The sequence below is a fragment of the Nansenia antarctica genome (assembly GCF_963989245.1).
Source record: "Nansenia antarctica genome assembly, chromosome: 2".
Classification (NCBI taxonomy): Eukaryota; Metazoa; Chordata; class Actinopteri; order Argentiniformes; family Microstomatidae; genus Nansenia; species Nansenia antarctica.
In genome coordinates, this window is record NC_137675.1 from 64,880,615 (window position 1) to 64,903,230 (window position 22,616).

Consider the following 22,616-nt stretch of genomic DNA (forward strand, 5'->3'; position numbering starts at 1 on the left):
TGTCTGAGCCCAGCCAGCAGGACAGGGGGTGTTGACAGAGGAAGACAGAGGCAGGGTCAGAGGTCACACCTGCTGATAAAGGCCTCCTATTGGAGCACACAAGACTCCAGACAGACACACTGACAGACAGCAGTCTCAAACCTGGCTGTGTCATCACCAGCGCACCTGCCATCTGTACAACTTCAAACCTTTTTTGTCAACATCCGCAGTACAAATCTCCTCAGAGGTCTGCATACAGCTTGGAGCTATTTTCTTTTCATTCAACATATTCTTACTTCATGCCTATAGAAAAACTAGTTGATGAGATTCTGGTCATCATTTTAATGTCGGTGACGACAGTACTGCATATCCCTTTAACATAACAAAAGTATATCAGGCATTCAATTGTGTCCACATTTCAAGCAAATCTCTTGCTCATTACAAATTCATTACAAAAAGGCGCCATTCGCTGACGTTTCCCTACTGTTCTAAGAGCAGAGATTGTGTTGTGTAAAGAGAAGAGTTGCTGTGTTTGGACACGACTATGAGAGAGGATGTTCAGCTCGACAGCAGAGGCACTGGGGGATGTTTTTTGGGAGTGGAGGGGAGGATGTTTTGCCTCCTGTGAGCTGACTCCTGACCCCCACCATCCTCTCCCAACCTGCTCTACCTCTGATCAAACATCTCCCCCCACTTAACCCTCCTATTAAAATGTCCTCATCCTGTACTTTCTACACATTGCCAGGCACATATACTCTACTTTCAAGTACAGCTCCCATTCACATCATAAGAATATCCCTTCACTTAGGGCATGTCCCCACTGCTGTTCACCTGTTGGCATGTATTCTACACGGTGTATTCTACATGTCAAAAGTATTAGCTCCTGTTCATAGTGAGATCTCCCTCCCCTCTCACACTGGTGTTCAGACCAGACCTGCGCCTGTGTTAGTCCCTCTCCTCTCCACCTCCCCTGGTTGGCACCCCACTACATCTCCTGCCCTCTCTGTGCTGCGTGACTGCCTCTCCTGTTAAGACAACAGCACGCCGTCCTGAGGTCGTACGGTGGCCCCTGCTGATCACACTCCGCTAGGCCCAGCTCCCGCTGCCTCTCATCTCCCCTAACGCGCCCTGACACGGGGCTTTGAAGTGGGGGTGGTGGCGTGGACCTGGGCTGGGCCCAACAAAAGCAACCTGATCCCCAGCTGACGGGCGAAAGCAGGCCCATGGCTGCTGACAAAGGCTGGAGAGAGGAGGAACCCCCCCCCCCCCGCCCCGCGCGCTCCCTCTGTGTGTACCTAAGAGGGGTGCTGATCACTGTTGGTGGAGGAACGTTGTACATGTAAAAGGCTGTTCACTGTCCAGGTGGAAGCAGAGACGCTGTCCTGTCCAATATGAACCTGAGGCATTGCTGCATCAGGGGCTGTATGTCTGTCTTCTATCCAGATTCATGTGTGAACGCTGACATGAATTTATCCCTCAGAACTGCATTATGGAACTGAGCTGTCAGGCCCCTCCTGGGCCTCCCCCCGTTTCTCACCTTGCATGGGGGCTGGTTCAGCCACAGGCCTCCTGAAAACTGTGGTTTCTCAATTTCCTCCAGTACTCACAGGCTCTGGTTTTAATCAGTACAGCCAGGGGTGTGCTATACTATAGCACCCTATAATGTGGACCAGGCAGTCTATAATGTGGACCGAAGGGTCCAAATCATGGGGTTTACAGTTGCTGCTACCTGTGTTACAGAGAGGATAGGGAAAGAAGGGGGCTGAGTAGATTAAGTGAAATAAAGATGTATTAGTCCTGACTAAGACAAACAGGCCATCCAATCAGGGGAAGATGTATGACCACTTCAGCCCTTTACCACCTGATGCCTGCAAATGGCCCGGCTGTCTGACTTCCCCTAACACAGTGATTGAGCACAAACATCACTCAGTGACCCATGAGAAGACACACACACACACACACACACACACACACACACACACACATACATACACACATGCATCTTCTCCCAATCACTGCCCTCATACTCCGGAAACGTTAGGATATGCAAAACTTGAACCCATCCCCCTCCACTACACAAACATTTGCATGTGACACGGAGAATGTAGAGATTTGAGGACAGACCTCTCTTTTGTGGTGTGGCTGTTTTGGCAGGCGAGTATTTGGTTGCGCGTGCTGATATGTATGCGTGAGGTAACAGGCAAGTTCCAACAACTAGGCCCCCGCAGTGTCTCTCTCCCTGGCTCTGCTCTCTGTTTGTTTTCTGAGACGCAGATGAAGTCATGCACTCTGGATGACAGTGGGTTGTAATGTTGTCTTTCTCTTCTGTTCCTTCTTCCTTCTCAGCCCAGGGGGATTTCTCAGGTTTTGGTTTTCTCCCCTTGGCACCAGGAGTGTGAGCGAGGGGCTCCTATGTACACAGGGATTCTATCTGTGTCTCGGGCCCCTGAGGCGGCAGGGCGGCGGGCGGGACGGGGCCCACACAGATTAAAGGGCTGTCCAGTAGAGACAGGGCTTTGCTGCTGATCTGGCTTTGAAGGCCTTCAGCTCAGTTCAATGGCCAAGAAAAGCTCAGACTCGGTCTCTGGAAAACTTTCTGGGACCAAAGATCTTAGAAGTTGATATTGCTCCATATTGCCAACTGGTAAAAGGCCACAGGCCTATGTAGAAAAGCGAAATAGTGTAAGGCTGAAGATGGAGTATAGAGGGAGAGAAAAGCAAAGAGACAGAGAGAGAGAGAGAGAGAGAGAGAGAGAGAGAGAGAGAGAGAGAGAGAGAGAGAGAGAGAGAGAGAGAGAGAGAGAGAGAAAAGAGTAGCACATAACTGTACTTATGTTGTAGACAATAATAGCATCAATCATGTTCTTATGCCAGAGGACATCAAAACCTCTCTATAATGCCAAAACGTAATATCAATATACAATCCATCTCCATTACCTTATTAACATCTCTGGGTAAGTGAGTCTATATACTTCAAATCAAAACATGTAATTTACAAATGAGATATTTATAACTCCCTTAGCTTTTGCTATAAACAAGTAAATCCGGGCAGTTTGATTGGCAGGGTTTACTCATGAGGCCCCACTGAGGTGCCTGGCTGGCAACACTGTACTTAGCTATTACCCTATGAATTATCCTGCAGGATATGGAACACAAACCTGCTTTTATACTATATCCTCCCAGAAATATGTTGCCAGGGTTGCCAAACGGCTATTGAGGAGAGCTAGCAATGTTACACTTGTATTTTCCTGTGTGAAGTAAACTGGATACAAGAGTTCAAGGAGCCTATCCTTCATTGTTTTTGCAGGATGTAGTTGCCTGCCTGTCTTTAAACTGTACGTGGGTGCATATGAGTTTCTGTGTGTGTGTGTGTGTGTGTGTGTGTGTGTCTGTGCGTGTGTGTGTGTATGAGTGTATGCGTATTTACGGTCGCACAACAGACCACAAGAATTACCTCAGCGCACAGAAACGCAGCATGTCCCATCCACTACATCTGGTTCACTTTAGCCCCTGCATCACCGAGCGCTTCCACCTCCAGAGTACTGGAGTGTACACACACTCTCTGTCTCTCTCTTTAAAACACACACACAGACACACACGCGCACACACACACACACACACACACACACACACACACACACACACACACACACACACACACACACACACTCTCTCTCTCTCTCTCTCTCTCTCTCTTTCACATACACCCACACACACACGCACACACACACAGTCAGCAGATATGAATCATAGAGGGCGGCGTGCCGCTGATCGCAGCAGATTACCCTCAAAGTATTCAACCCAATGTATATTTCATGAGGCATTAGGCCATGTATTATTCATGCTTCTCTGCTCAGTTGTTCTGTTTGGGAGAACCATACAATAAATTCTCGCCAAAGTTATGGTGAATTACTAAGCCTGGAACCCTGGGTCTGATCAAGCCCTCAAGCACTCTTTGTTTAGTGGCCGGGGTCTATCTATGATTTTATTGGACGATTCAGTTTTCTTCTAAAGAAAGAATTTATGATAATCATTCTGTGGCTGTTCTACACATAATATGACTAATTTGAATTGGAGTGAGAGCAGGAACTGGGGAGGGGAGAAGAGAAGAGGAGGAAGAGGAGGAGGAGGAGGAGAAGAGGGTGTAGTTCTGGATCCTGAACTATTGTAGAAATGATAAAGTTATTGTGTCAGTGCGCCCCGTGGGATAGAATACATCAAATCGAAAAAGATGTGTAGCTTGGCTAACCTTTATACGACATCAAAAATAGATCTGGAACTCACTAAGGGCTAACCAACCTCAGGCTTCATATGTATGTACAGCAACTCAGGTTTACTCAAGCACCTTTACATTGACCTAACCCCACCTATAAACCCCTCTCTCTGTACCAGCTCCTTGTCTTGAACAGAGCTTTCTTTGTTCCCGAGGCAAAAAAAAAACTAGGAACGTGGTCCTGTGCTGTAAATCATTTTTAACAGATGGGTCACAGTTTTGGTTGTAGTTTATAACTGCTAAGCTTACTGAGTATCGGCCCCCTGAGCAATCCTTTTTTTTCTAAGGTACTCTAGATGTACAATGCATGTATCCAATCTTGCCAGATAACAGTTTGCTCTGGGCCTAATTTCTTAGAATGAGGTTAATATGCAGACTAGAATTTCTGGATACACTACCTCACTACCTCATATCTTACTTGTGTCTACAGTATTTGTTCAAATGTAACCTGTCTGCAGTGTAATGTCATTTTTGTTGTGTCTCTTAACACTAGAACAGCCGTGCCTTTTTAACCTACTATACTCTTTACAATGCTAAGCTGCTATTTACACACAAAGACCACTAGTTGGCCGCTTGTAAAATTAGCCTGCCTCCTACACTAAAAATGGCAAAATAGCTTCATATTAGCTTATCTTGATGTGATTTTGAAAATGTAAGGATACTGGGTGGTAGAACGCACATATCTTGGAAAAGTCATGAAAGGAGGGTCCTGAAATTTGATCGAGTGGATAGATTTTTCTTTACTCACAGGGGTCAAATGACCTCTCATGGCTGTTCTTGTGTTAATTAATTTTTCTACAGTGACAGTTATGAGAAAGCTGCAGTGAAGTTAATGTTAATGTTAATGTTAATTTTATTTATAATGCGCCCCCCATCCAACTTTTACATCGGCCCGGGGCGCAGCCCGGGTAAAGGAACAGATAAAGACAAGGACAAGGACAAGGAACACAGAAAGCAAACAGACACAGACAACGAACAACTCAAGGGATACAATTTACAACAAATAGGGAGTAGACTTAGGGAACATCAAGTTCAGAAGTGTTTCTGAGAACTCCGATCCCACTCGGTGACACAGAAAGAACAGGAGAAAGGGACAGAGACAGATCGAAGGTAGACAAGAGATGACACACTGAAAAGAGGGATATGCTGAGGCGAAAGAGAAGGCACGAGAGAAAGAGAAAGAGAAAGACGAGGAGGCAAAGAGAGGGAGACAAACCGACCAAACCTAATTTAGCCATATGTGATCCTATCTCCACAGCAACTCTTAGTGTTTTGCAGGGAACAGTCTGTGAGCTTTGGCACTGGCCCTTCTCCCCCCATACACCCCCTCCTAACTACCACATTTGAAAAGATAGAGGAGACAGATAGAGGAGAAAGGGAAAGAGAAAGGGAGACAGGGAAAAGCAGCAAGGTAGAGGAATATGGTGAGAGGGTGAAAGAATGAAAGAGAGAGAGAGAGAGAGAGAGAGAGAGAGAGTGAGTGAGAGAAAGTGAGAGAGAGAGAGAGAGAGAGAGAGAGAGAAAGAGAGAGAGAGAGAGAGAGAGGTGATGAAGTGAGCAGAGACCTGAGAGAGACCAGAGGGACATTCCTAGGCCAGCTGTGGGTTGGAGGGGGAATTCTGACTGAATCCCTGACAAATAAAATAAGACAGGGGCTATTTCAGTATTCCAGAAAAACCCGCTGGCACATCAGATGGGAATGAGGCACGGATAGTCACAGAAGCAGCAGCCAAGCTAATGAGAGAACCAGCAGCCTGGACAGTCCTCTACGGCAGACCCTTGCCAGACCCTGACCACAGGACCAGAATGGTTAACTGTTAACTGCCCCTCCCTCGTCTTATCGACCATGGAGTCCGAAACACAGAGGCCAGCTCCAATACACTGGCGACACACATTCCTCAGACAGTCTCCCCTTTACCAGAAAGACAGGTGGTGAACTGTTTAATAAATACAGGATTTGATGGAGGGAGGCAGTGAGGGAGGGGAGTCAAAGGGCAGACTAGACTGTAAACAGAGCTGCAGGAAGCAGCCATAACATGGCTACTGCTCTACGAGCACAATATGACTCCTCCATCTCCCTGTTAATGACTCACTGATTCAATTGAGCTGTTGTTGAACAGGTCCAACACCCTGCTGTCCTGGGCAGACTGACTGACTGCACATGGTTCACCATATTAAGTATTGCTTAACCATTACTTCAGCAAAGCTCTATGGTCATTGGTTCAAAGGGTAAAGGTCACTGTCTCTGAGTCCGCACCACACTGGGTATTGTTCATTGTGTCACAAGGGCAGACAACCATATGTAAAAAACTCTTGACAAAAAGTTCATAGTTCAAGGCAAAGTTCACAGTGTGGATACAAAACAAAGAGGTCATGAACTTTTAATAGGAGAGAGGACCCATTCATATGAAAAGTAGGGATTTGGCAAAGAGGGCTTCTATTTTGAAAGGCAGTTAATGGATTATAAAAGAAACCTCCATGATTTAACTTTTTCACAGTGATATTAAATTTGCCCTTTAGCTAACAACTCTTGCTTTGTGATGCAGCCTTGCAGTTTTATAATGATATGCCACCCCTGCCACTCTTGGCACCCAGACTCATGTCTACACACCCTTAAAACCACTTTATCCCAGCTGCATCATGACAGGAGCTGTCAGCAGGTCCAAATCCATGGACAGATGAGGGTTAGTCAGCAGAACGGGCCAACCCTGGTCCTGTCCAGGGCCATGTTCTAGCTGTCTCCATTGGTCGGGAAGGGGCATGTGTTCCAGTGTGTGCGTGCTGTCATGTTGATGTTCACACCTCCTCATCTCCCAGCCTAGAACAGCGCAGGTCAACACTGCACCTGCCTCAGAGAAGTTAATAAAGGAGTGTGTGTGTGTGTGTGTGTGTGTGTGTGCGTGTGTGTGTGTGTGCGTGCGTGTGTGTGTGTGTGTGCGTGCGTGCGTGCGTGCGTGTGTGTGTGTCTGTGTGCTATTGCTTCTCTGTCCTCCAAACTCTTTGTTTCCATAATGTACCATCAGCTCCAGGTACACATCCTGTTTCCAGTATGTTCAGTGGAACCCTTAAACCCAGAGGGCGCACGCACACACACACACACACACACACACACACACACACACACACACACACACACTCACTCTCTCTCTCTCTCTCACTCTCACTGGCAGCAGCAGGCCCATATCCTGGAGCTGAAACAACAGGGTGAGTAGAGCGAAGCAGGCAGAGGGAAGCTCACCCGGCCTGTGGTGCTGGGCCCATTGTGTCAGTGTTTACCCCCATGGATCCCTGCCCACCACAACACTCACACATGTCATTGTTCCAGCTCGCACTCACTCACGCCTCCTTCTACAACACACCCCATTGACAGGGAGTGTGTCTCGTGGTGTTAATGTCTGTTAATGTGTGTGTGTGTGTGTGTGTATGTATGTACAGTAGGAGGGGTTAAGATAACTGCCACAGGAACAGAGGTGTGGAATGACCTGCCTGGTAGAATGCCAGTACAGTACATCATTCACTGTCTGGGTAGATATTTGTCAGTATGCGTTTATGTACTTTTGCCTTGACATGTACAAACAAAAAGAGAGGATGTGTCTGTACAGTGTGTCTTCCATGGCTGGATCTTTATGGGAAATCAATGAATCATGCACAAGCATACAGTATGTAGAAGAATATCCAAAACAGCATTAAAAATAGGCCTGTTGTCTGTTCATTGATAGTATCTCACACCCCCCCCCCCCCACACACACACACACACACACACACACACACACACACATTTGCAGATGCAGGGTGATTGAGGCTGTGTTTTGTTTTGTGCATCCCCGTTGGAGGAGAGCTGGCTCATAATGGATTCCTCTCACAGTGTTGCAGCCCGCTCTGAGGCAGATCAACCACAGCCTTCAAAGCTCTCTTTGTGGCACGCGGCGTGGCGTGGCAGAGGAGCGGGGGGTTTCCGGCGAGCTGCGAGCTCTGATCGGGCCACGGCAGAGACAGAAGATGGTGGCCATGTGTGTCAGGACCCACCACATCACAGCCAGCCTCCGGCTTCCGCCGCAGCAAAGTGTCATCTGCTCCCAACAGCCCACAATCTCAGTCACCTCCCTCCCCCCCCCCTCCCCCGCCGTTCAAGACCCCTTCTTCCTTCCTCCCCCCCAACCACACACACGAGAGGGTAGAGAGAGGGGAGACTATCAATGAAGGACGAATCCCACATCCTGCAGCTTGTGTCTACTGTCCTCATTCGGTGACCCTTTAGAGAAAGCGCAGTCAAATAAATACTGACCAAAAAGACCAAAAAAGATGACACTACTTTGGTGCGTGTTTCATACCACACACATATGTCAGTGTGTAGCCTACAAGGAAGTCAATTGTTGAAGGCAACAGTGAAACAGTGTACACACACACACACTGAGTCAATGCTCCTTTCAATCCACAGTGAATGTAAACTCTCCAGAGCCACTTCCCATGGTGAAGTAACTCATGAGAGATGACAGGACAGGGGAACCCACAGAAACCACATCCACTGCCCCTGCTCCTCCTCCAGCCTGCTCATCCCTGTCCTCTGCCTCTCCTCCACTACACATGCATTGATCTGTGCACACAGGATTATCCGCATGTCACTCTTACGGCAGGAATGACGCAAAACATTTGCACTGCGTTTCCCCCTGAAAATTGCAACAATGTGGTCACCTCTACCGAAGCGTTCTGGAACGTATGTATGGATATTGAATGAACATTATGGAAACAGGCTCAGTGCAGCACAGCCACAGAGCAACAGTCTCTTCTCCGTAGCCCACACCACTGATGGAAATGATTAAACATATCTGAATGTAATTCCAACCCCCCTCGGTCTGGCTCTTAAAATAGTGAAATGGAGAAGGAGGCTGGGCCTAGGCTGAGGTGCGGGCGGATGTCTGAATTCTTCTGATTGGAGCAGCAGCTTGTTATTAGGCTGATGCTGGGATGTGACCACATGGGTAGGCAGGCCATGTGGGGGAGAGGAGCATGGCATCACTCATACAGGGGCCGGTCTCTCTCTCTCTCCTATCTCACTCACTCTTCTCTCTCTTTCTTCTTTCTCTTTCTCTGATCTCACTCTCTCTCTCTCTTTCTCTCTTTCTCTCTTTCTCTCCTCTCTCTTTATGTCTCTCTCTCTCTCTAGAGCAAAGCCTGTGGGTTCAGCCCTATTGACATCAGAGACATTCCTTACAGTATGTTTGTGTGTACAGTATACACACATGGGGATAGACACTTACTTACTTACACACAAACAGAAGTGTACTAGGATGTGTCACTTTCGGTTAAAAGATAGGAATACATTATGGCCAACAAAGGACGCCTCAGTGGGTTCTCTCATTTCAACTTCAATTACTTGCTCCTCTGGCTTTATAGAGATAGCTTATTTGAAACATCTGTGCAGTCCCACCAGCCATAACATTGAGTTAGTTGTACTGTAGCTTGTGTGAGATGTATCATGTTAATAACCCACACACGTCTGGCACTGGACATATACTCAGTCACTGTTCCAGTGGAGGTTGGCCTGGAAATGAGGCGTGAACAGCTGTACCATTTCTATGGAAGCAGAGGTTATGCTGAGTGTGTATAATTTAACCACCTGAAAGTTAGAACTTCCAGACTGTAATTTGGACCTCTGGTCAAAGACAAGGCAAATGTCTGCACAAGAGGAGGAAAAAAAACACCTACTATCAGGAATTGGTGCTGTAGAAAGCTGAAACCAAAGTCAATTGGGGTAACAGACAAGTAACTCTCGAAAACACAGACATTCAGCTGTCTCCATGAGGTTAACCAGGCAAGACAAAAAACGTACCACAACCACAATTCAGACATTTACTTCAAACAGTGTTACACACAGACAAACAGATATTGAATATTGTACAGAGTGCTCTTAAAACATCCAAAGACCCACTGAGAGTAAAACACTTTACATTAGTATAGTAGCTAGTTTGCCCATATATATACAGTACATAAATCCCAAGTTCTCAGTCTGAAAATACTGACACAGAAGATCTTGAGGTCCATAAAAAATTACTAACAACAACACTGCAACTCTAGCCAGACTGGCAGTATATCACGGGTCTCCACTTGACCTCTGAATAAGGCTCTTCAAGAACACTAAACAACAACTAAACTATTTGTCTTTGTCGTTTTCCAGTGGGTTAAAGAACGTTATGTGTACAGTAGATCAGAATGAACTGTCAGCCTAGGCCCTGAGAGGCTACCATGGACGTATGAAAGCATATGATGCCTCCAGCATCATATGACCAAGGAAGATCATAAGTGTAAACACACAGACAAAGGAGTGAAACAGAAGATAATCTAATTTGGAGGTCATGTGACGATCGGGTTGGAACCCAGGGGCCCTGAGGTTACTTTCTGCAGATCATAAGTTCAAGGCCACAAACAGCTCCTTCCATGGCCCGTGACCTGGTCTGTCCTCCTGCAGAGACCATCTCCAGTGTCGTGAATTGATCACATGCTCAACCACGTACTGATGATGATGGCACGGCACAACTTACGAGACAGCCTTCTTCTTCTAACAGTTGTGCGGTCACAATCAGTTCATCGTCAGTTCATCGTCCAGCTCATTCTCGTCTTTTTAACATTGATTTCAATCGAACAACACACAGCGGAAAAACTCCCCTGAGGACCAGACAGCTGATTCAAACAGATGAGGACATAGATAGAGGTATTGCATCAGCACAGTGCAGTGGAAAATGACTCATAACACCTGCTAGCTATTAAACAATAACAATTCTGCACTTATAATGAACAAATCATGTTGATGTAATCTCCACAGACTCATCTTGTTTTTCCTCCAATGTGATATCAGCATACCTATTTTATTGAGCCCTGGTTGGTGGTTCACTGTATTCATCTCTCAACTGCCTGGGATCTCTACCTCACGCAGTTTTCACTGAGGCACAACCTCACCCCGCCCAACGTATATTTATGAACGCATTTAATGGAATAAATGCATTTTGGACAAGGTTTTTCAAGTTAATTTGGACTGTCGTTAAAACTGTTGGTTTTCATTCTCAGGTTTAACTGAATGTCAAATTGGAGGACCGGATAATGGAACGGAAAAATAGAATGAGGAATGTAAATAGCGGTGTAAGCCAACAATGAATAATAAAAAAAATCAACCATGTCAAAACCAATTACACAGACAGGCGTGGAACTTAACTTGACCAAATGCATTCACAGGGAAAGACTTGATGGTGTCATACCCATGACACCCAATCTCAGTGAGATTCTGACCTCTGTGTTACTGGGCCAAATCCCTCAGCCAAGCACTGTTAGGAGATCCAGTTGCGTCCAGAGTTGGCCCACAGGCCCAGAATAGGCTCGTGTGGCTGCTGCCTTCCTTACCCTGCCCAAGCCGCAGCCCTGACACAGGCCCAGGCCCAGCCAGTACCCCAGAGTGTAACCCCTGCTCCAGCCCCAGCTCCTTCGCCAGGCCCTGTAGACCCTGTCCAAATTCCCACCCCAACCGCTACACCTAAACTTACTTACCCAAACATGCCCTAACCCCAGCTCCATGCACCTAGCAGCAGCCCCAGGGCCGGCCCCAGAGCTCCCAGCCCCCCCCCCCCCCAGACCCACCCCACCCTAAACCCTGCAGCCCCTATAGCCGCTGGAACACCTCCCCGCCCTGCCCCTGGCGTGTTTGGCTTGGCTCAGCCTGATCCGAAGGAACAGCCGTTAATCTAAGAGAGAACTTTGAAAACGTCTCCTTTTAATTATCGGAGAATTCTGACAGGGTTGCATAATGGATTCCAAATGCAGAGCACGGGGTGGGAGCGGGTACAGGCCAGGGGTGGAGGAGGAGGAGGAGGTGGCCTTGGTAGTAGCAGGGGCCGGGGGAGTAAGGAGATACTGCTCCATCTCTGTGCCTGACCCCTGGCTGCCCCCACACACGTGTGCCTGCTGTAGATTGAGACCAGATTGACTGGGTTAACCTGGGCTGAGACTGAGTGACAGAATAACAGACTGACTAATGGAATCACACAGAGCCCAAGAGAGTTATCTGGTCCCCAGGGACTCAGGTCTGGTGATAGCCTATACGCTGCAGAGATCTTTAACTCCATACTGATATTGATAGTGTGGCACCTCCCTACAGAAAGGACAAAGAGCTCATGGCTGGTGTGGTTCAAACAAGGAGTTTGCTTTCTCTGTCCTCCTCTGACACACACACACACGCGCACACACACACACAGACACAGACACAGACACAGACACAGACACACACACACACTCCTACAGTCCCTACCACACCACCCAATCTCCAACATTCTTCATCATAGAAATAGCTGGTAAGAGTCAGAATCATAATCATCTGCCGTCCGCCTCTATTCCCAAGACACATGGAGGTCTAGACAGAGAGATAGAGAGATCACAAAGCCACAGACGGCTTAGCAGCAAAGCTGAAATAATGGAGTAAAAAAAAAAGCAAAACATCATCCCGCCATTATGAGATCTCTCTCTCTCTCACTCCCTCTCTCATGCACGCACACACACACACACAAATGCACACGCACGTACACACACACACACACACACACACACACACACACACACACAGTACACACACACCACAGGACCACCCCTGAGAGCTGACTCGACCCTGTCCCCTGCTGCTCTACGCTGGCATGTGTCCAGAGCAAACTAGGTCTCTAGGAAATAACAGAGGCCTGAGCCTCTGCTGTCCTCCACAGGCGCCGAGGGGGCGGTAAGGCAGGGCAGGCAGCCGGTGGTCAGCCGCTGGACCGATGCTGGGAAGGCTTGTCACACTGTCCCTGGGCTCACATCAGGGCCAAGCACTACCGAGCGCCAAGGGTTCAACAGACGAGGGCAAAGGTCGAGTGGAAGGACACCCCTGCGAGGGGGGCGAGCGGCTGGCCCGGCTGGCCCGGTTGTCATGGATGAGCTCATTCTGGCCCTTCTTCATTCTGGCCCGTCTCCAGACAGAGCCGGGCTGAGCCAGGGCCCTGAGCTGTCCCCATGAAGTCACCCTGTAAGCATGGAGCACCACAGCGCAGGCCAGCGTCACATAACAACACACAAACACACACACACACACACACACACACACACACACACAGACAGACAGATAGACAAAGGCCCTCTTCAGATTACAGCTCAGCTCAGCAGAGAGGAGAGGGGGGTCGGCTCTGATCATCTGATGTCCACCCAAGCCTGCTGAAAATAAGAGCAGGAGACAAACCAAAAAAACTGTTACAAATTAAGTTGAGGTCATTAAACCACAAACTGGCAATGGGTGAGATAGGCCGGTCCAAGAATTTCTGTCACTGCCCCGGATGCAATCAGATACCCACAAGCCAGAGGAAGTGCCAGGAAGGGTCAGCTATTTGCAGGTCTGAGTGATACTCTGGCACCAAATGATGTGGGTTGATTTGGCCTGGAACGGAAGGCCAGAGGACGAAAAGAGGCAAATAAATAACATTGGATCATGATAGCAGAAAAGAAAATGTGGGGGCAGAAGGGAAGGAGAGGTAGAACGTAGTCTGTCAAGGCTAATTTTAGTGTTATCATATCTGCTACAACTAGGCTATTGTAGAAACATTTTTTTATTTATCTTCCTGTGAAACTCTGAGGACCTTGGCGACCCCCAGAAGGTGGTGAGCACCATGTCTCTCCCTTTCAACAGACAGATACAAACTGAGACACTTCCCAGAAGTCCTTGAAGCTCCCTCCGCAGAGTTCACAATATCAGATCAACCCAAACAGTACAGCTGGCCGACAACCTCCCCAACTAAGAGATAGCACAAGAGCATCCTTCCCTTGCACTCCAGAGGCCACACACGCACGCACACAAGCACGCAAGCACGGACACACACACACACACACACACACACACACACACACACACACAGCATCATGTGGGAGGAATCTGGGAGGTGCTGGAGCTGATAGCGGTGGTCAGACTCCTCCAGTGCACCAGTGATAAGAGAGCGAAGTTAATTAGGTTCTGTCTCCTCTCAAACAAGGCCAGTCACTAGTCAGCCAATAGAAAACAACAACAACAACAACAACTCCAGTCATTAAGCAATTTCTCTTCAACAATGTGATTTGTTAGATAAGACTAATGTGTACTGAGGAAGGAGGAAGGTGGACATTAACTGAATGGGAGCAAACTCTGGAGTAATGGGCAAGGTTAGACATTTCCAGACGTACAGCATAGGGCTCATGGTTCTCACTCAGGTCATAACCAGAATCTGACCTCCTAAGTCAATTAGCCAAATAATCTATAAGCGTCCCTGAGCACACGCGATATAAAAACACACTGCCCATTAACCTGTGGTCTATAAAGGCACACAGCTTAGCAATTAGCCCACATTCCCAAAGCCATCCAGCTGCCTCCATCCCCAAATTACTATAATTCCAAACAACAACGTGGTAATTTCCTAGGCAAGGAGCGCATGCCTGGCAAAATGTTGATTACGGCTTTTTGGAAACTTATAAAGAGTGTGGTTTCCTGAAGAGAGGCTGCATCAGCTGTCATAATCGTAATTATAGCATTTCTTCTATTTCTATCATAATCATGTAATTACCGTATCTCTGCTATTTCTATAAATCATATAATTACATTATTCAGCTAAGTTCTACTAGTACTTTTCCTTTTACAATTTCCTACTTTTTCTAACGGATTGAAAAATTAATAACAACCCCACTTTTTTTCCCCCTTTGGCATCTGGCCTCAACGTTTTTCAGTACCATAGATTAGCTACGGGTGATTTACTGTGGGCTCCAATATGGTGAGCAACAAAAACCATGTGCACTAAAGAAGGCCTTGGAAATCTAAACACGCATAGCATGTCTGAGTTCATACAGTGCTACCTCACAAAGCATGTCTGAGTTCATACAGTGCTACCTCGCTCGCGTAAACATCGCAGAAGGGGACGCCAAGGCAACATAAACAGAACAGAGATTATACTACACACATAAAAAAAAAAAAAAAAATCTCAAACAAGATGCTAGGCCTTATTAGTCAAAACAAAGCAGCAATCATAAAGAAGTCACTCACTGATCCTGCCCCAGAAACCTGCCATTTCTTTCACATCCATCCGTCCCTCTCACTCCCTGCGCAAGAGAAGAGACAAAATGTGACACATATCTTCTATACTAACCAACATCACTCCGACCTGTGATGAATGGCATTGCGATGCATTATCATTAAAGTAGATGCAGAATAGGGGATTATGCCCCCCCCCCCCCCCCCATTATTACAAACAGCCTCCGTTTAGAGGGCCCTTAATAGCCTCAGTTATGGAGACAGTCCTGTAATAGCTGGCCCACAGCAGCTCTCCTCTTTAAACGCTGGGTAATTAGAGGCTGTTCTGTGCTAACCAACCTGGGCCCATTACTCTAACGAGCCTGAGGTGCCATGTCTCCTGCGCCAGGTGTTAGAGCACAGCACACACACAGGAAATCCCTGCAGGACACAACATCTGGGGGTAATCAGGTAATCAGACGCCCTCGGCGGCTACAAACACAGACCACACGCGGGCCGTGGTCTGAGGTGTTCTCACTCCAGGGCCAAGTTCATTACTCGACATGTTCACTTCAGCTTTACTGGTAGCACGAGAACAATACGACTATACTTTAAGCGACACAAAAGGTACGGTGGTTCGTGTACGTGAATGACGGCGCTCGTCTCATCGATCTACTGTACCTACACCGCTGATAAAACAGAACAACATTGGTATCATGAGGGATACATATGGTGCCCTCTATAATGAATGACTTCATTATATCCAATGTTATTCAATGATGTAGTCTTTCCCAGAGCATCCATGTGGCCATATAGGAAAGATGTTTATGACGCAAAGCTGCTTGAAAAAAAAGCATGAGAACCAAATATGTATTTCCTATTACAGTAGAACACATAGCAGTGATTGTCCACCCCAGTCTGACCAGTGGTAATGAGAGGGAAATGGGCTTGATCATCCAAGGTTTTGTTGTATTGATTACAATCTATGGATCATATGAATGGAATTACAACCTCTCTCTCGGTAACAATAAGTCCTCAGAGAGAGAGAGAGAGCAAGCCTGTGGGCCTACTCTGTTTCTCTTAAATACACACAAGCCTGCACATTGTCCTCCGACAAGCAACAAGCCCACTGAGATGACGCAGGAGAAAATGAAACAAAGATATGAAAATAAACCATAATCAAAATCATGAGGTTTGGAACTTCCCTGTAATATACTGCCACACTGCTCTGTGTGTGTGTGTGTGTGTGTGTGTGTGTGTGTGTGTGTGTGTGTGTGTGTGTGTGTGTGTGTGTGTGTGTGTGTGTGTGTGTGTGTGTGTGTGTGTGTGTGTGTGTGTGTGTGTGTGTGTGTGTGTGTGTGTGTGTGTGTGTGTGTGTGTGTGTGTGTGTGTGTGTGTGTGTGTGTGTGTGTGTGTGTGTGTGTGTGTGTGTGTGTGTGTGTGTGTGTGTGTGTGTGTGTGTGTGTGTGTGTGTGTGTGTGTGTGTGTGTGTGTGTGTGTGTGTGTGTGTGTGTGTGTGTGTGTGTGTGTGTGTGTGTGTGTGTGTGTGTGTGTGTGTGTGTGTGTGTGTGTGTGTGTGTGTGTGTGTGTGTGTGTGTGTGTGTGTGTGTGTGTGTGTGTGTGTGTGTGTGTGTGTGTGTGTGTGTGTGTGTGTGTGTGTGTGTGTGTGTGTGTGTGTGTGTGTGTGTGTGTGTGTGTGTGTGTGTGTGTGTGTGTGTGTGTGTGTGTGTGTGTGTGTGTGTGTGTGTGTGTGTGTGTGTGTGTGTGTGTGTGTGTGTGTGTGTGTGTGTGTGTGTGTGTGTGTGTGTGTGTGTGTGTGTGTGTGTGTGTGTGTGTGTGTGTGTGTGTGTGTGTGTGTGTGTGTGTGTGACTATTCTGAACACTAATAAACCAGTTCACCAGTCTGGACCTGAGGCAGATAAAATTGCTGTTCCAAAGGAATCAGGTAATGTGTAAACGCAAAGAAAAATGTGTAGGCTATGTGCTATTCATACAACTATTCTCATATCATCAGTCTATTCATACAACTATTCTCATATCATCAGTCTATTCATACAACTATTCTCATATCATCAGTCTATTCATACAACTATTCATACAACTATTCTCATATCATCAGTCTCTCCTATTTTGTCTAATGTCAATATAATACACAAACCATGCCCCATGGTTCAAAGTGTGATTACGTGTGCTAAATACACTCAAATCCATTGATATATGTTCAATAAATACAATCATAAACAGATTTGACTTTATTAAAACACTATTACTCTGACCACTCCCTAATCTGGGAATTGGGTAAATCTCTATGGGCACCACTTAATCCCATCATAAACAGAACACTAGAGAGTGCAAGGAGGTCTTTCCTAATATCACACCAAAGTGAGTCAATGAGAGAGCCGCCCCCTCCCTTCGCCCTGCTTCTAAAAGGCCACCATTGTACGAGAGGCATTGCCATGGCTACTGCCGGCGAACTGTAAGCCTTTTAGAATTATTAGCATTCCTTCCTCCTCTGAGCACTGTAGCAAAGCTGCTCAGTTTACCACCAATGCTGCCTTGATAAAAAAAAAAAAAAAAAAAAACACACACACCATTACTTTCAATAACAAAAACAGGATTTTTCATCTAGCAGGGAATTAATTAAAGAAGAATTACTGGATGGGGTATGGAGCAATATTGAGGAGCCCAGACAAACCAAACAACACCCAGCCAGGGAGGGTGTGTGGGGCGGTGGGGGTGGTGACCTAGGGGATAGTGAGTTGGACCGGTGATCAGAAGGTCATGAGATCCAATCCTACCTGGGAACACCACCACTAGTGTGCCCTTGAGTAAGGCACTTAGCCCTAAGTTACTCCGCGGAGACTGTCCCTGTAATCTCTAATTGGAAGTCGCTTTGGATAAAAGCGTCTGCTAAAATGGTTAAAATGTAAATGTTGTGTGGGACGGTGAATGTGGGCTGAAGAATGTGTGCGGAGGCTTCTGGCTCACCTCCTCTTCTCTGAAGGGGACAGAGGTTGCTCTTGTCATCGGTTACCAGGCAGAGTAGGGAGGTACAGCACCATCTCAATGACTGTGAACATACAGTGTGTGTCCATAGGTAGGCCTTCATAATGAGTGTCTACTGTCTAGGGCACAGATGCTGCGGTGTCTCAAGGAGGGGACATACCACCTGAAGATAATGTTGGGGCCTTGAAGTATCCGTTAATAGAAACTAGACTAGTATATCCATTTCAAATCATGTCTACACTTCTTTTGTGTTCTATATTTGAGTTGTGGTCTGACTCCTCCACAACCCTCTGGGCAGTGACCTGAGTGACTCAGTGGGCAGTGTGGAGGACCTCACAGCAGAGAGCCTGTGTCTTAAGGGTGGCGCCATCACTAATGTTATTACTGTGATAGCAATATCATGTTTCACTACACTGCATTATGATGAAAGTGCAAGCTAAGTAGTAATGAAGAGATAAAAATATAAAACGGTAGGCTGAGTGAGGTAATAGCTTTAGAGATGCTATCTTTAAAAGTCCAGGCTATACACGTAATTACAAATAATCTGATAAAATAACGAATGCCAAAGCCACAAGATGACTGAAGTAAAAGGTTACTTTCCCTCTGCATGTTGTGAGTGTACATTTGAATGTAAGACACCTACTGGGGAAAGCCACTGGGGTAAACTAAGATTCCACGTGAATTAAAAAAGGATAAATCATGTTATACAAAACATGTAATGCAATATAAGAATGATTCCTGGCCTGAGGCATCCTGTAATATGTCTTTAACAGTCAACCCTAGTATGACAGACATGGTCTTGTTAATTCCCTCCCCTCTTCTCTGCTACATTCATAGGACCTATTCATCCAGGTCTGAAATCATGCAACAATCGCACCTTTGTTTGTGCGTCAGACAGAGAGCCGGCTGAAACAATGTTCTCCCTATTGGGCTCTAATGAGAGAGCCTCGACCCATGCTGATGCGGTGCCCCAGACTCCTCATTGCGTTGTGGGGAGGGAGTTCTTCTGGTTCTCTACCAGACTCTGGCACCTCCAGTGAGATGGAAAGAGAAAGCAAGGGTTTCATAGGACATAGGACCCAGGGGAGAGTAGGGCTTAAATGACCTATGTAGGTGGGCCAGAGTCTCCACTGCCTGCTAAATGGCACTAGTTTCCCTGGAGTATAATGATATACACTGGCTATAGTTTCAGTTTCACCTGTCTGTGTTTTTCACGGTACTTGTTACATGCTACTAGATGGGTAGATACCCCACCCTCGCCACTTCCAGAGAACTGTTTCACAAGACTTGCCCTGCACTCGTTATGATGAAGAGTTTCCCACCACTCACAATGAAGGACTTAGCCATTATCATTTCACAGTTAAAATGGGACAGGAAAAATGATTCATGTTTTTATTTGTTTATTGACCGATTTTAATTCCCTGGTTAAATAAAGGTTCATTTCATAACTTGATTAGTCCATATATTTATCGACGTTGTATGTAATCAGGTAAACTGACAGATCGACGGATACATGCAGACTGACAGCTTCAGGAAGGGATGGGGGGGGCTGTGTCCCACAGAACACCTTCCTGATGGATCCAGTGCTGTTTAACGGTTCCTGCTGAGAGTAGCCTACTGGACAGAGCTCTATTGACGAAAAGGGGAGAAAAAACAACAGCAATATTGAGCTTAATCAGATGTGACAGGGAGCTTAAAGTTGCTAACATGTGTTATTTCTTTTGGTAAGCAAAAATGTAATCAAGTTGTTACTCTCAATAGTTTCAGGTTATGTCTTTGAACGTTGCTCATTATCTTCACAGTCCTCATTAGGCACTAATTACACTAAAGTGAATCAGAGGTTGGCAAAGGAAGGCAGATGTCTAGGCCTAACAGCCAGCGTTAAAACTGACACACAAACAAACCTCTTTAGTTTGAAACCCTGAGATGAATGGGCTGTGCTGTCACTGGCATATGGCCTTCAGACACCATTCACACACGCAAAACACACTTGTGTCTTCACCCACAGATGCTACTGATTGGCAGTTCTTAAAAAAAAAAACGTTACCTTGTCAATCAGCTGGGGCCTCGGCACGACAAGCCAATCACAGATCTGGTTCCTGTGGGTACGCACTGTGGCAATGTCACTCTCCCTGAACGAGGGGACAAAAGAGGGATACGTACAGAGCAACGATAAGACAACGTCAAATCAAATCCCAAATGGATTAGGTTCCTACATGATTCATCTGCAGTAGCCACCCTGTATGACCACTTACCAGTTAGTGTCACTCAGGCTGGTCATGACGTCATCCATCACGTCCGGGTCGATGACGTCATCGTAGGTCAGCAGCATCTCGTACAGCTGGCCAGCGGTGGTCTTTCTGATCTGCAAAAGAGAGAGAGAGAGCAAGAGAGATGTCAAGCATGTGGAGAGAGATACACAGAGAGAGATACACAGCAACATGAGGGGACGGTATCTCTGAGAGAGCTTTATTGTCTGGCATCAACAACATATGACATTCGTCATGAATACAGTATATACATGTTACGGTACATGTGGGAAAACAGTTTATGTTGGCATTTCCGGGGACATGGCAGCATAAAACGTCAACTTGGTACATGCTGGCATGTCTAACCCTAACCCTAGCACCCTAGCACCTAACCCTAGTTTTCCCACATGTACCGTATTCCCACATGTACCGTAACATACATACATATTTAATCTATACAAACCCCTCCACAACTTTTGGCACCCCGGGTAAAGATGGGTAAAAAGGGTTATAGAGAATTCACCTTTTGGTGAATAAGTTAATGTCACACTGAAAAAAAAAAAAAAGGAACATCCAACCTTTAATTGAAGTTGAATGAATGAATGGTCTTTATTGTCATTGATATAGTACAGGTACCAAACAACGAAATTTCGAAAGTTAATTTATTCTGAGAATACAAAAATCTGTCTTCAAGAAATAATGATTTCTAACAAAACCATGTGTGCCACAATTATTGGCACCCCTGCATTTAATACTTTACAACTGTACAACAAACTGTACAACCTCCCTTTGCCAGCCAATAAAACAGCACTGAGTCTTCTCCTGTAACATCGAATAAGGTTGAGAATACAGAGCAAGTTATCCGAGAACATTCCTCTTTATAGAATCTCTCCAGATCATCCAGGGTCCTAGGTCCTCTCTCTCCACTCTCCTCTTCAGCTCAGCCCACAGGTTTTCAATGCGGTTTAGGTCAGGTGACTGAGATGGCCATGGCAGAAGCTTGATTTTGTGTTCAGTGAACCATTTTTGTGTTGATTTGGACATATGTTTTGGATAATTGTCCTGCTGGAAGATCCAATGACAACCCAGTTTTAGTTTCCTGGTGCTTTGGAGGAAAAACAGCCCCACAACATCACAGAACCTCCACCATACTTAAGATTGGAGATCAGGTTATTTTCGGTTAAGCCATCCTTCTTTTTACGCCAAACCCACCTTGAGTGTTTGTTGCCAAGAAGCTACATTTTGTTTCCTCTGACCATAGAACACGGTTCCAGTCCCAGTTCCAGCAGCGTGAAGCATACTCCATGCGCTTACGTTTGGGGTGAAATGACAGGAAAGGCTTTTTTTCTGGCATGCCTTCCAAATAATTTGTTGGTATGAAGTACCATGAAACTGTCTAACGGTAGTTTTGGAGACTTGGTGACCCCAAGATCCTCTGTAATTCTCCAACAGTGATCCTTGGGGATCTCTTACCATCCTCCTCACTGTGACTGGGGGCAAAATAAACGTGGGTTCTTTTCCAGGCAGGTTTGTAACTGTTCCAGTTGCTTTGAACTTTTGAAGTATTGCCCTAACAGTAGATATGGGCATTTTCAAGTGAGTAGCTATTTTTTTTATAGACATTCTCTGACTTATGAAGCTCAACACACTTTTCCCTCATTTGATTTGTGTGTTCTTTTATGTTTCCCATGTTGATGTATGAATAAGGGAATATGGCCACTGTGTCAACTCATATTTATACCCCAGGGAAACAGGAAGTCATGGATTACTGTTTGAAAGTTCCTGAACACTCTGATCAACTTTTAAAAAACTAAAATATAAATGGAAAAAAATGCTTCTGTTACATTTTGTTCATAAGAATTTCAATAATTGTGGCACACATGGTTTTGTTAGAAATAATTATTTCTTGATGACAGATTTTTTCTTTTCAGAATAAATTTACTTTGTAAAAAGGTTGGATGTTTCTCATTGTTTTCAGTGTGACTTTAAGCCATTTCACCAAAAGGTGAAAATGTTCTATCCCTTTTTACTCCTCTTTACCAGGGGTGCCAATAATTGTGGAGGGCACTGTACA

General features: G+C 46.0%; 2 protein-coding genes across 2 annotated transcripts in view; one reads left to right on the plus strand and one right to left on the minus strand.

Moving 5' to 3' along the window:
• The window catches only part of cldnk (claudin k), a gene marked incomplete at both ends in the record, with an annotated part of 150,711 nt that overhangs the window by 41,534 nt on the left and 86,561 nt on the right, over nucleotides 1-22,616 (plus strand). The gene's annotated exons all lie outside the window — the stretch shown is intronic.
• tbcd (tubulin folding cofactor D) overlaps nucleotides 19,706-22,616 on the minus strand; it is a 32,183-nt gene continuing 29,272 nt past the window's right edge. The window contains exons 38-40 of the mRNA XM_080524360.1: nucleotides 20,549-20,658; nucleotides 20,341-20,425; nucleotides 19,706-19,922 (exon numbers count right to left, since the gene is read on the minus strand). Coding sequence (XP_080380486.1) covers nucleotides 19,908-19,922; nucleotides 20,341-20,425; nucleotides 20,549-20,658 — 210 coding nt within the window. The 3' untranslated portion in view covers nucleotides 19,706-19,907. The remainder of the gene's footprint in view (nucleotides 19,923-20,340; nucleotides 20,426-20,548; nucleotides 20,659-22,616) is intronic.